Raw genomic sequence first — 13,880 nt, forward strand, 5'->3', positions numbered from 1 at the left:
TGATCGCAATTGACCGTCCATTTTGTATGGAGTACGGGACAATCCGCCAATCGGCGCTTGCGGGACATTTTGAAAAACGCCCCCACCGTCTACGTGCTTGACGTGCTCTGTGTGCGTTGCTGCATACCTTGGGCTCAACGTGAAGGAACTTGTATTGATTGGATTCCTACACAGATGTAGGAGGTAAAAAGTAAACCTTTAAAGGTCGAGTACATAATTAAAACAACTAATTTACAACTAATGCACTAATGCTTAATGCTGTTGTCAGCAGTACTGTAGAGCAGACTGCACTGCATCATGAGAGGTATATTTTTTGTGTACTGTATTTAACTTACATTACTTTACATATACCTTAAGGGTTTGTAAACTTATTAGCACAAGCGTAAATGAACAAAAGCTAAACGTTGCTTAATGAGAAAAAAAAATGCTGTGAATCGTCACCAAAATTCACATCCAACCTCATATCAACTTCAAGCTATGAAAATATCACAATTGTCACACTATTTTGGATTTTATGGGAATTAACCATTTTCTGACCATACAGTGGGCTCATAAGTTTACATACCCCGAGGGTATGTAAATTTTCAAGCACAAATGTACACAAAATGCAGTAATTAAAATCAGCTTTCATTTTAGTCAATACATTTCAATTGGGTATAAGTTCCCACTGAAGGTCCAGGTACCAAATGCACTGCCTCTGCCTCTGGATCTCATAGGTGAGTTGATATAAATAAACTTTCCAGTAAGTCTTGCACATTGCTTCCACATGATTGAAATCTGCATTTATTGAAACATATTCAGTCTACCTAAAATGTTCTGTACATTTATTAATAAGTTGCACATTTTTACATTGAGCCATGTCAAGGTCTCTTTCATGCATGGGCTTGCGCTGCAGTAATACATGCATCATGAAATCATCTTTTCCACTCTAGTAGATATGCAAGTGTATTATTTTCCTTAAAACATCTATTGGAAAACATGTTTGCTTTTTAAAAAACATATTATAGCCACACACTGTTTGTGATGAGGATAGTATTTTTCATAGAGTCCACAGGTCCACTCCTCATCTACTGTGGTCTTACACATTGCTCCAAAGAGGCAGACTGTTCTTTTGATTAAAAGGCACATTTGGAGACACAAATGTTGAGTCTCCAATCCGTCCCAACAGGAAATGTAAAGCAAGCGGATGCACGAGAGTCTCTCGCTTTTTGTCCCGCTCATACCGCAGCTGTGGCCGTCGTGAGTTTGAGGGCGTCAGACAGATTGCGCTGTCGTACCCTGGAGTTGCTGATCAATTCCAAATGTGAGTCCGGGACCCATCCGCGATGCCGATCGGACAGTCTGGTGCCTTCGACCCAATCTGGAGAAAACGATAGAAACCAATGAGGGGAAAATCCCTACTAATTCAAATCGGTTTGAAGTTGAGGTGGTCTTACGGTCGCTGCTTTGTTGGTGCACCAGTATGATATCAGCTTTTTCTAATGATAACTCATCCGGCTGCTGGGCCACCACAGCTCTGATACACTGCATCTGTGGGAAATCTAAAAAAAAAGATGGAAAAGGGGTAACATTTTAAAAGATATGACATGACTTCCTGTATAGACACCAGTTTTTCAGAGTTACAAGCAGGTGCTTGTTGGTCGATATTTGGACTTCTGCTGACATCACTTGCTAGGCCACGCCCCTTAAAGGCACATATTCAGTACACACAAATCCCCTTCATTTCTGGACATTCTCTTTCATTACGTTTGTTTTGATACATTTTAAGGCTATTTTACTTTCTTGGGGGGGGGGGGGGGGGTCCAATTCATTTCAATATGGAAATTAGATTTGATCCTGAATACATTAAAGAAATACTGATTTAATATAAAGCCAGTATGGCTCTGAGGTCTGCAGATTCGGGCCAATTAGTGGACCCCAGAGTTCAAAGCAAACATGGTGAAGCTGTATTTAGCTATTATGCTGCACTCGAATGTAATAAGATGCCAAAAGAAGTAAAACCAGCCCCAAGTGTAAATGCTTTTAAATCCAGGTTAAGGTTAGCTTTTTTCCCCCCCTATACCTTTGATTAAAGTCTTTGAAACATTTTAAATCAATTTAACAGTGCGGTCTTTGAGTAATTTTAGTCAAACATTATTGTACAGTTATTAAGTCATTCAGGAAATGGCAGCACTAGCAGACCAAGAAACATTCATTCACCTTGTGCGGAAGAAAAATCGACTTCGGGGTGAGGGCGCGAAAGGGCGGATATCCAGCGTAGCTTATCACTCCTGAAAGAGACAAAAAGAGAAAAAAATGAGTGCATATTCCCTCAGCCTTTTGTAACCTTATGTCACAGCATGCACACCACCGCCTCTTACTGTGTGTCGGTCCTTAGCAGCAGCGACTTTTGCGACATGTGCAGCCTGAACAGGTTCTTCTGCAGGGAATGAAGTTTGACGCGGCAGTTCTCTGCCCGCAGCTCCGCCACAGGAGCGTGGTCGATCACCGTAAATCTGCCCCCTCTGGAAGAAGCGCGGTACATTAGTAGAAAGCACAATTTATGTAGAAATTGCGTGTGAATCCTTAAAGGCTGATGCTGGATTGAAATGCTGTGGAATTTATTGAACTGTTGAAATGCGCAATGACACACTTCATAGTCTTCAGTCAAGAAATGTGAAAATGGGAGGTCATTAATTATATTATCTCTTTAGTTGTGAATTTTATTGTGAACATTTGAGAATTTGGGGAATGTGATGTACAGTAAGTCAATCCCAAGATGTCCTGCTGTTCATTTTGAAGTTGAAATAGTTGGACTAAGTAAAGAAATGTGGATGGAAGAGATAAATGTGTAAAATATTTCTTAAATTTGAATGAAATGTGGAAGAAGCAAGTAAATACATAAAAAGCTCTTAATTTGGGAATTGTATTGCGAACATTTTTAAATATGGTGAATGTGATAAACAGTTGATGTCCTATTAACCGAAATATTTTGAAGTTGGAATAATTTGAACTGGTCAAGAAATATGGAAGGAGGAGGTAAATATGGAAAATATCCCCCTTCATTTGGGAATTTTATTATTGAAATTTAGGAATATGATATTTTTTTAATTCCAAAGTGTTCTAATTGACTTGACCATAGTTTAAATCAGTCAAGAAATGTAAATGTATTTAAAAAAAAAAAAAGAAATGTTGAAGAAGGAGGTAAAGAAAAAGTATGGAAAGTCATTTTAAAAGAGGTTCTGTGAATGAGCCAAACCATTTAAACTTATGGAGAACTTTTTTTAATAAAAAATCTCTTTCATGTGCTTTTTTTTTGTAATTATGTGAAACCAGGCTTTTTTTTTTTTTTGAGTTGTGTAAAAATTGTTTCCTGGATGTCCTGGATTTTGTGAGTCATTTGTGAGGATAATAATAATAATAATAATAATAATGAATCTTCAGAAAAACATTTGCTATGCTCTTCAGCATTCACACAACAAATCAAATGACAGAAAGGAAGTATTCTCTGATAAGACTGAAGAAGATAAGGCTGCTGCGTCTAGAACATGATGTTGTAAATGATCATTAAAGACATGCATGAATCAGTCATCCAGTAAAAGAAAACGCTGACTCACTCCTTTTGTTGTGAAAGCAGCAGGTAGTCGTTGAATAAGTGCATGTAAATATTCCTCTCCGTCTCCTTCTGGGAAAAATCCATCAATTCGGTGACTGGTCCCTCTCGTACCAACCTCCGAGACTGGCTGATGAGAGGAAGAGTCTGCAACAACCAAGATCTTATTGGCATTTGTCCGCATTGATCACCAGTGCCACAGGGAATAAAAATTCCAAAGATTTGACGTACCCTGCACTCAAAGTCCACCTTGGCACTGAGACACACCAACGACTCGATGCTTTTCATTTGGGAGATGCTGTCATTGCTCTCTTGGATCAGCTAGAGGGCACAATAGTAGTCCGTTAGTCAACTAAAACTTGACATGTTCTGGAGCAAATGGAATCACAATTATTGCCATTGCACAGCAGTGCAACGCAATGAAATTCACATTTACAACCCGTCCAAGAGACATAAAAAAATAAAAAAACAACAATGACCAACAGAGGGAGATTGAACAGAAAGCCTGACCCTGATTTTTCTTAGATGAAGTAGAAAAACATAAAAGGAACAAGCCTCCAAACATGCTTCTACAATGGAGAGGCACAGCATGGGTTTGGAAAAAATTATCAGAGAACATAGCAACAAAGAAAAAAAAAATAGATCTCGAACACTTGCAAAGTTGACCTGCCACTGACTTACTTAATGCGCCTTACAAAAAGATTCAGGTGAAAATGGTGGCAGAAAATGCATGCTTCTTTGGCCAATGAAACTGCATTTATGAAAAGACAGACTTTGTCAGACAAGGAATTTACCTTCTCCAAAAGCCGCAAGGCTTTAATGGCCTGCGTCGCTTCCGGAGTGCCCGCAGTTGTTCTCTTGACGATATTCTGGAAAGGAAACAATAGAGTGTTTGCATGCAAACGGACAGAATTGTATACAGTTAAAGATTCAAATCAAATTGAGGGGTGAAAATATGCTTCGAAAGTCACACACTCGAGATTTCAAACTGTTGTTAGTTCAGTGAGCAACGCTGCGCGTATGTTCAGCCTGATTTGACTTTCTTTGTCTTTTTAAAACACTTCAAACAAATCGATCCCTGGCACCAGGACACCCCCAAAAATGGCTTAAAAATCCAAATATAATCGGACGAATAATCCCAAAACGGACTGCGTTGATCCTTTGAGGTTTTACAACATTGGCACGAATCAACAGAAACCCACCTGGACCAGCAGCTTAATACGTGTAATTCTTTGGAATGGAAGGACTAGGAAGGAACGAAGGGGAAGTCTTTGACAAACAGGACTCCTCTCCAACTTCTCCACGATGCGTTTGAAGCCTGGATTCTCATTCCTAAAAGAAAAACTAAAGTTGAAGCGCTGCAAATGCTATCAAGAAGTCTAATGAGATGAAATGAGAATTTCTTACATGAGTCTCTGGAAGGTGGCATCCTGATAGGACTGGTTGGTGAGGTAGGGTACATAAACCATCTTGAAGCGCTGGCAGTGGCGAGCGATGATGTCACACACTGTGAAGTGCATGATGTCCGACTCCAACCGCTCCTCAAGCTTCGACAAGAAACTAAGGAATTGAACATATTTACTTTGATCAAATTTCAGGAAGAAAATAGCTAAATTAATGCAACAAATACTCCATACAGAACTCTTGATAATGACCATGATCATATGTGGCACACGGGCCATACTTTGCCCACCCCTGACAGAGCTGCCTCATGTCTGACCTGTGGCTGATGGCACGGACGTCGGCCAGCCGGGAAAAGAGCCAGTTCCGATCCTGGGTGGCCAATAGCGCTCCGAGCTGTTTGGACTTTACGAAATGCTCGACGACAATATCCAGACTGCGGCAGTAGGACGCCTCAGAGGTCACCACTTCAAATCGCACCTTTAAAGACAAGAAGAGAAACATGGAACTTTATGACAGGAATACGGGCAACGGTGACTGTTGCCTGATTTGCTCTTGGTGACGTCTTTTTGACTTGGACTGGAAAACAAAAATGCGGAAGTGAGCCTGTCTGTTTCTGTTGAAAAGTTAACTGGAGACACACTTTTTCAAATAAATCCTTACGCAATTGCTTCGTCTGCTCGAAGAAGGATGGGGAAAGTCCAGTATTTCTGTCATAGTAACAGCGGGCGACTGATTCATTTTGGGTTACGCCTTGTTTAAAGCGAAACAGTGGCTGCTGATGTAAAATAACGCCCAAAGACAGCCTGGTCACGAGGATCTAGTAACCTGCCTTTTGTTTTCAGATGCTTTCCCGATGCTCTGAAGGAAAATTCTCTTTATGTTCTGTGAAGCGTTGTCAGAGTTGGAAGGCCTTGCAACCAGAGTATGATAAACGCACATGCGGAAACCAAGTGCCCCGCTTACTGTATATTGCAAGACCCCCAAATGGTTCTTTATGCGTTAATGTGTCCGCTTTACCTCTTGCAAGCGCCTCTTGTCCTCCGTGAGGTCCTCCAGCTCATTGCTGCTCCTGACTCCCGGCAGCTCACGCCAGAGCGTGGCCGACTGCGTGAGCGAGATGGAGAGGCGCGGGGACAAGGGCCTGCCCTCGCTCCTCGGTGGCTCGGGCACAGGCACAGGCAAGCTTTTCACGCTGGTAAGGGAGCCTGTGTGGGACAGGGAGTGGGGATGCGGGACGGGGGGCAGCGGCGGAAGAGGTCGGCGGGCCGGAGGTGGCGACGGACCGGGAGAGGCCGAAATGTCCTCGCCAACCGAGAGGACATCAGAGCGAGACTGGCGCAGGATCTCAAAGTTCTGGGCCGCCTCGCTGTACTGCTGGTAGAGTTGGGCGCGATCTGTTGTGGCGAGTTCCAAAAAAGGGTTTGCTCGAAAATGGTAGCATATTTACATTTTCATTATTTTAATCTTTTTATAATTTCTTTCAAGGTTCAATATAAAATTGTACTACTACGCAGTCACATTAAGCTACCTACTGTTAGAGTAGACAATATTAAGTATTGTACTCTTTGCCTGTTCAATTAACTGAATGGTGAGATCCTGGTGAAGAAGTCCCTTTGCAAAGGTAAATAATTATCAGAAGCTTCTGATGACAAAAGGCTGACGACACTGAAGCCGTGTTCTATCAGATTGTCTGTCTCGTCCAACGTGGGGCATCAATACTTATTCAAAAGTGGGAGAATAGAAATCTCCGCCCATCAGCCCACAGTACACTTGGTTACAACTCAGTGAATACAAGAGAATCTGTTCCCATGGGTATAAATCAGATTAGAAGAAAAACAATAATAATAAGCCTGACTCCCTTCCGAACGGCAGAGACCGGCCCTCCCATTAGAGATAGCGAATGAATGTACAAACCCGTTGCCCTTCTTCTGAGAGTGAGACAGATAATACAATTCTATTCATGAGCCATACTGCTATAACTAAATCCAAAACGGCTAAAATATAAATTAAAACTGAAAAACAATGTTAATAACTCATCACTACCTACCTACCTACCACATAGGATTAGCAAGCTAGTGATCTACAGTAGCCTATCTACCAAGCTAGCCAGCTAGTAGTATCTATCTATCTATCCATCTCATTTACACATAACACCTACTTGCTGGAATGCCGTCACAAATGCAGCTGTTTTTCCCGCAAGTTTGTAGATGTGAGTGCTTGCGCAAACCTGCCTGAACCTTGCAGACATACACACTAATACAATGTCTCAAAACACACGCGCACACACTCCACTATTGACGACATCGATGCGAGTCAAGAGCACCCAGGTTTGTTTAGCTTGTCAAAAAAACATTTTGCTTTCTATTCGTGACATTTTGGTTTCAACCATACGAGCGGTAAGAGGCGGGGGCTGGGGGGGGTTTGTGAGTTGTGTTTCTGCCCAGATGAATCACACACATTGAAAGGAAATGGGCCGATGCGTCACACTTTTCCCGTCTGCGCGCAAGGCCGCAGATACACATCTAAAGAAACGTTGCCTCGGCACCCAGAAACTAATACGCCAGATTAAGATTTATTAGGAGATTATACCGAAAACAAGTGTGGAATGTTTTCTCTGTGTGCTATTTATTCATCCTTGCACCGAGACCAATATGCTTTCACTTAGGTCATTATGTATTGCAGCGATATCCAAGATACGGCCCAAGAGCCGTTTTAAAAAAAACAAATATTAAATTAAGCAAGCCTGCGTCAGAACATTATGAAAAGAGAGTAGGGTCAAAAAACTAAATGCTACAAGAAAAAAAATGTTGTAATGACAAAAGTCACAGATATTAATGACCGTTTGGCTTGATCACCAATTACACAGCGGTGATGGAAGCTGTTTTCTTTAAACATACTGAGCTACTTAGCATATTTCAACTTAGATTGGATTAGTTTTAGCATGTTTAATAAACAAAAGGTGAAGATTATCAAAGACAGTGGGGAGATACTCACTGAAAAACTTTGAATTCCTTTTCCGTCTTCCAATTGTGTCCAAAACGTTCCTGAATAAACACAACACCAAGAGTTTTTAAAAAAAAAACTGAATGATTTAAAGTTTCTCTTAACTATAGTGTTCAGCAACAAGTGTACTGATTGTGTTTTCTCTTCTAAAATTGACTCACCTTAGATCCACCTCTCCCCAGCTTTTACTGTGATCATCCTCATCTGGAACAAGAAAGTGTCTAGTTGTCAAAACATTACACAACAACATTCCCATAAAAGCACTAGAGTGCAAATAGTAAAGTAGTTTAAAAAAATAAAAATAAAGTGTTCAGTTGTTGAGTTAGTAAGAAGTGACTTTGGTGACACTGATCCAAGATGCTCTGCTTATACTACATCTCCAATCAACTTGTCAGCTCTTGGTTTCCTTCAGTGCCTCCAGCTCCACCACCCAACCACAGTGTTACCTGTGATACATGCGCTTCACAATAGAGTTCCCTGATGAAGTCAAACTGTGAGATTCAACCCTCAGATGTGGGTTTGGGGGGGGGGGGGGGGGCTGATTGAGCAACAAAATCATGCAAGATTCTGGAAATTCTATGCGTTAGTATGTTGATCAAAACAAGTGAGATCACAATCAAGTATGATGAAAGGTGCCCCCCCCCCCCCCCAAAAGTGTGTATATATATATATATATATATATGGACATGGAAGAAAGTATGTCACTTGAAATGTATGAGTTGAGATGGAACTCATTGGAACGGTTTGAACTATTAAAAAATGCACAATATGTCTTCTTTAAAATCAATTACTACTCATCTCATTAAAGTTTTAGCTCATTTAAGCAAGTATTGTCTATGTTAGATGACTTTTTGGGACACCTATATTGCATCATTTCAGAAATGGGAAGTGCTGATTGGTGAGCTGCAAATCAAATCATCACAATCAGGGACTGCCTCCTCCCTTGGTTACCTGTTGTAGCGAATATTCGAGTTCTGCGGTCCCCCGCAACACCTTCCTCCTCTTCCACCTCTAAAAGCGCCTCGTCTCTTCTTTCGGTGGTTTTACGGATGCCCCGTCTCCTCAAACGGGCCTCGGGACCCAAATCCCGGAAACTGCAGCTGCTCGTCAGAGTTGAGCCTCCCGGTTTCCTCACTTCCGGGTCTGCTCCATCTGTGCTACACTCATCAGGTTCTGATTCTACGCTTGAGGAGCCCTGACCTTCTGGAAAACCTGTCCCCTCATCCTCCCTTACTTCTTCTGCCTCATACAGCTCTTCCTCATCATCCTCATCATCATCACCCTCTGTGGAGGGCTTGAGGAGTTCTGACTGAGACTGATAATTGAGAATAGGGCAGCTGCTAGGCTTATACAGCGTGTTGCTCACAGACAAATACATCTCCATTTCCTTCTGTCTGCTCGCCTCGTTCTCGATTTCGGACTTCTTTACCTCATCGTCTGCTTCCTCCGCCAATTTTACAGCTACCTTCTCTGACTGGAGATCAAGCTGAGGCTCAGACTCTATATTCACTGCCGGGTTTTGATCCTCCTTCCCTTCTGTGTCTAACAATGTGTCAGCATGAGTGTATGCAGATGTGTCAGCATGCATGCCTGAGAGCTGGTCAGCATGCATGTCTTGCTGGCCTTGCCCCATACCTCTCAGCCCTTCCACCTCCAAAGGCTCTTCCTCCTCCAGCTCCGGCTCGGGTTCGGAGTGCGGCTCGTCCTCTGTCAATCTATGGAGGTGCATCTCTGCCGCCCTCTGCGCAGCCTCTTCTACTTGGCTCGCCTCAGTCCGAGCGAGTTCTTGTTCTCCTGAGCTGGGGTCCTCTGTCAAGTCCTCCCCCGAGTGTCCCAGGATCTCGCGTACCACACTTTTGGCCCACTTAAGGTGAGGGGCTTGTGAATGCCGCTTAGGCTCCTCGGACATGCTCCATGCACCACTCATTCTGATTCGAATGGCCTCTTTCTCTTCTGGGCTCATCGCTTCAACGTTAAGCCCTTCCAAGGCAGGCAGAATTTGCTCAAAAGTCACCTGAGAGAAGACATTGGCGTAAGGATTCCTCGGAAGAGGAGAGAGTCCTTTCCTTTCTTCAATTTGTTTACTCTTTTCCCTCCACTTCGTGAGGAGTTTTTCCGTCTGTGAGTCCCTTTTGCCGGGCCCAATTTCGGCATACGGGTGCTCCGCTTTCCTCGCTCTCATTATCGGATCGTCTTGTGGAGAAGATGTTTGTTGGCTGTCCTCTGTACACCTGTTGCTGTTCCTGTCAGCCTCCTGGTGGCTGTTCATCACATGCTTGTCATTCCTCCTCGGTGACGGACGCAGGTCATCTGGAGGCTGCCAGCTGACATCATTGGAGCTATGATGATGACTTTCTGAAACGAGGCTGTGTCTTTCGTCTCCCTCCTCCTGGTCAGCGAGTGACGGCGACATCCTGTCAGGCGTCGGTTGTGGTAACGCTTGTCCGATCACGCAAAAGACGTACTTGGGCTTCTTTTCCCTCCCAGCTAGTTCCTCCTCATTAGCATATTCCTCTAACATCCGTCGCTCATGACCTGGAGAAGAGGGAGTGCCGCTTGCATCCCCGCCCTCCCAAAAGTCCTGACAGTCCAGAAACTCGTCTCGTTCGTCCTCGTCATCACCGCCGCTCGACACAGTCACAAAGCCGTCCTCCCCTGAGAGCATTCGATCTCTGTCTGGCCTCCCCCCTATCTCACTTCCCCTTTCGCTCTCCTCGCTGTTGCTCTCTCCCTCTGCATCCTTTTGCCAGCTTACCCCCATACCTCTATCGCTGCCAGACAGATGATCTATCTCCCCAGGGACCTCCTTTTCTCCGTCTACATTTACCCCCTCCCGCTGCTCCCTGTACTCGCGTGTCCAACTTTCCTCTACTCCCCTCTCCTCTTTCCATGTGACAGGCCTCTCTCTGTCTACAAAGTCGTCCTCCAGAGACGACTCTTTGCTATTCCTGCCCCTCTGTGGTTCTAACCACATCCGTCTCTGCTCCGGCGCACTGGCTGCCATCTCATTTCTGTCTATCTCACTTCTCCTATGCTCCTCTCTGTTTGGTCTCTGCGCATTCTTCCTGAAGTCCCGTTCACTTTCCTTCCCCAACTCCACCTCTTTGTAGCCGTCTCTGCCTCGCCTGTGTCGCGTGTCACTGTCCATATCGCTGCTCCGCTCGCCACTACTCTGAGATCTTGGCGGTGCCCCAGAGGCCGCCTTCTTGGGGGTTGTGTCATCCCACCTAGGGTCAGCCTCTCTTTCCTGTCTTTGCCTTTCCTTCCTCGGCCCATGCGCTCTGTAGTGCTCCTTCTCTCTCCTGTCGCCGGACTGTCTTCCCCCCTCCCACGCTGCTCTTCCATCGATCTCCCTATGTCGCCCCCGATCCCTCTCCCCTCCTCCCCCGACACGGTCTGCGTCTCTGTATCTGTGCCTGTCTCTGTCCGGCTCCCTTCCCGAGCTGCCCTTGCTGTCCCCCTCACTTCTGCTGTGTTGATATGTCAACTCCTGCCGCTCTCTGCTGTCCCTGGCTTTTTCGCGCCTTGATTCTCGTTCGTCACTGTCTCCCTCGCTCCTTGTGTCCCTCCCTCCGACTCTCCTGTGGTTCCTCTCATGCTCCCGACTGTCTGGATGGATGCCCCCGTCTCTCCGACTGTGCGGTGAGGGCATCCTGTGTTCCCTCCTTCCCATGTTTTCCCTTCTTCTTCCTTCATCCCTCTCTCTCGTGTCCCTTGATCCCCCTGACTCCAGGTCTCTCCTTTTTTCTCGGAGAGCAGGGCTAGAGTCTTGATACCTGTGCCTGGATTTTTCATAGTTTCTCCATTCGCCTCTTTCACGCTCCTTCTGCTGAGCTCGTGCTCGTTCGCGCTCCCAGCCATCCGTCTCAGTCCTTCTCGGCTTGTCTCTTTGGCGCCTCTGCTCTCGTCCTTCGTCCCGTTCACGACTTCTTCTCATCCTGGGAAATGTGTCACCTTTTTTCATGCCCCATTCCATCTCCCTCTCAAAATCCCTCTCTACATTTGACAACGGCCTTCCGTTTTTCCTTTCATCCTCTTGCCTCTTTTCTTGACCAGTCCCCCTCGGCCTGGTGTTTGTTCCTCGGTCTCGCTCGTAGTATCTCTCACGGGGATCTGTTTCTCTGTACCTTGACTTTTCTTTCATTTTCTCCACTTCCCGATCCCTCCGTCCGTCTTCCTCTCGGCTGCGTTCCCACTCTGTCTGGGCAGTCATAGCTGGCCTTGGACTGGAATCCCTGGAGGGTCTTCCGCTTGGCTGAAGCTTGCGGTCAGACGTCTTTATATTTGATAAAGTGTCAAAGAGGGTGCAATTTGGCCTTTTGGTTCCCATGGTACCATAATGTGGAGAACCTTAAAGACATTTCACACAGTTTAGTCACAAAATAATTCAAATCAAAGGACAAGTTGAAGTAACAGCTTATATAATGAAGTACAAACTAAGACTTCGCAATAAGTGTTGCTTCAACAATTTAAGAGCACTGTGCTGTTTCAGTCAGTTTTAGCATCACTGTTGCAGAGCTGAATGCTACAAGGTAGCTTAATGCAGTCTAGCTCCGGTTTACAGAGCATAAATAAAGACGCAGGACAGAGAGAGGAGAAAAGGTGACACCCTCCTACAGTTTGCTAAGAATGCAGCACAAACCTGCAAAGCACCGCATACCAAAGGAGGCCTTTAGAGTAAGCAAAGGCCTATTACACATAGGCACGACATTCAACATGCAAGTCATGACAGAATAAGATTCACATTGCACTGGGCCAGAAAAACACTCAAGGTGGTGTTTGTGTGAAAATCACAAGAAGAGAAAAGCCACTCACCTGAATGTGAAGTCGTGGGGAGAGCTGGTCTCCCCCCGGTCCTGCTCAGCTCTCAAGCATGGGGATTGCACAACACACGGGTATGCATTCTCTGCTTTCACATTGTCCTAAGTGACTTATTAAATCTCAAACATATTTCCAAATGAAGCTACTTGTCTAACGCTGGTGAAAAAAAAGCCTAATGTTTACGCCTGAACTCTCCTCCACTTTCTCACTGCCTTCTCTGGCTCTCCCCACCTCCTTCCTTCTTCAAATTCCCAAACAAGTCTCAACAGATTGACACTTATCTTCTCCCCTCCTCCTTCAACCCCCTTGTGCCTTGTTGTCCTCTATAAGCAACTCTCACTGAACTGCTTTCTCATAAATCAAACAAAAAATTGCAGGGTCTTGTCCACTTCTTTCGCTCCTCTTCCCTCCCCTTCGCCAAAGCATGAAACTCCCAGGAACAAAAGTACACAAGTCGCTGGCTGTGCTGTCCTGCCCCATTCTTCTTTTACCAAACACAGGAAGTACACCTCCTTGGTGTTTCTGGCACTAGCAGCTGATTGGTGGATTCAGAGTAGCCGGGTGTGGCTGCACAACCGCACACACACTCACACAGGCAGGTAAGGTGATAATGGAGTGGGGGGAGGGGAGAAGAGAGTGAAGTCTGTTTTGAGGCCTTGGAAAATACCTCTTGGAATAGGATTAGGGAGGAGAATGAGAAGGAAAAACATATTTTGTTATTATTGAAAACTAGATTAGGCAGTTGCAGAGGGGGGAGCACTGCAAGGGTGCTAACCTCATTATCTTTACTGCAGTTGTTTGTGATTAAAAATGACTTGTTTTTCTAATTTGTCACTTCACTTCTAATTCCATTATATGTATTTCTACACTCATTTTGGTTTTGTTTATAAGGATACAAATACAGAGCACATCAATCATGAAGCACACAAATAGTTTTGAATGCATATTATTGCAAATTGGGTTTTCTATTGTTATTATTATCATTATTGCCATATTTTTTAACTTCCCTGTCTCAAATGTCATTATTTTACTTTCTGCACAGGAAAATTCCTTGTTAATG

At 44.5% G+C, this 13,880-nt stretch overlaps 1 protein-coding gene across 2 annotated transcripts; it reads right to left on the reverse strand.

The window, feature by feature from the left end:
• Positions 1-756: 756 nt before the first annotated feature.
• Positions 757-13,319, reverse strand: arhgef5 (Rho guanine nucleotide exchange factor (GEF) 5). 2 transcript variants are annotated; one of them, XM_086078362.1, is made up of 15 exons: positions 12,815-13,319; positions 9,635-12,349; positions 8,161-8,203; positions 7,991-8,040; positions 6,014-6,390; positions 5,313-5,473; positions 5,000-5,152; positions 4,795-4,924; positions 4,387-4,461; positions 3,824-3,913; positions 3,597-3,739; positions 2,361-2,504; positions 2,200-2,270; positions 1,437-1,541; positions 757-1,360 (listed from the first exon to the last, which is right to left on the reverse strand). In XM_086078362.1, exons 2-15 carry the CDS (start codon positions 12,327-12,329, stop codon positions 1,218-1,220), a joined length of 4,380 nt encoding a protein of 1,459 aa, XP_085934488.1. In that variant the 5' UTR covers positions 12,330-12,349; positions 12,815-13,319; the 3' UTR covers positions 757-1,217. The 2 variants fall into 2 exon arrangements, with proteins under 2 accessions (XP_085934488.1, XP_085934487.1); XM_086078361.1 differs by having other exon boundaries at positions 8,951-12,349.
• Positions 13,320-13,880: the final 561 nt, after the last annotated feature.

This window comes from Leptonotus elevatus, chromosome 6 (genome assembly GCF_054856555.1).
Source record: "Leptonotus elevatus isolate MCC_2025b chromosome 6, RoL_Lele_1.0, whole genome shotgun sequence".
NCBI lineage: Eukaryota > Metazoa > Chordata > Actinopteri > Syngnathiformes > Syngnathidae > Leptonotus > Leptonotus elevatus.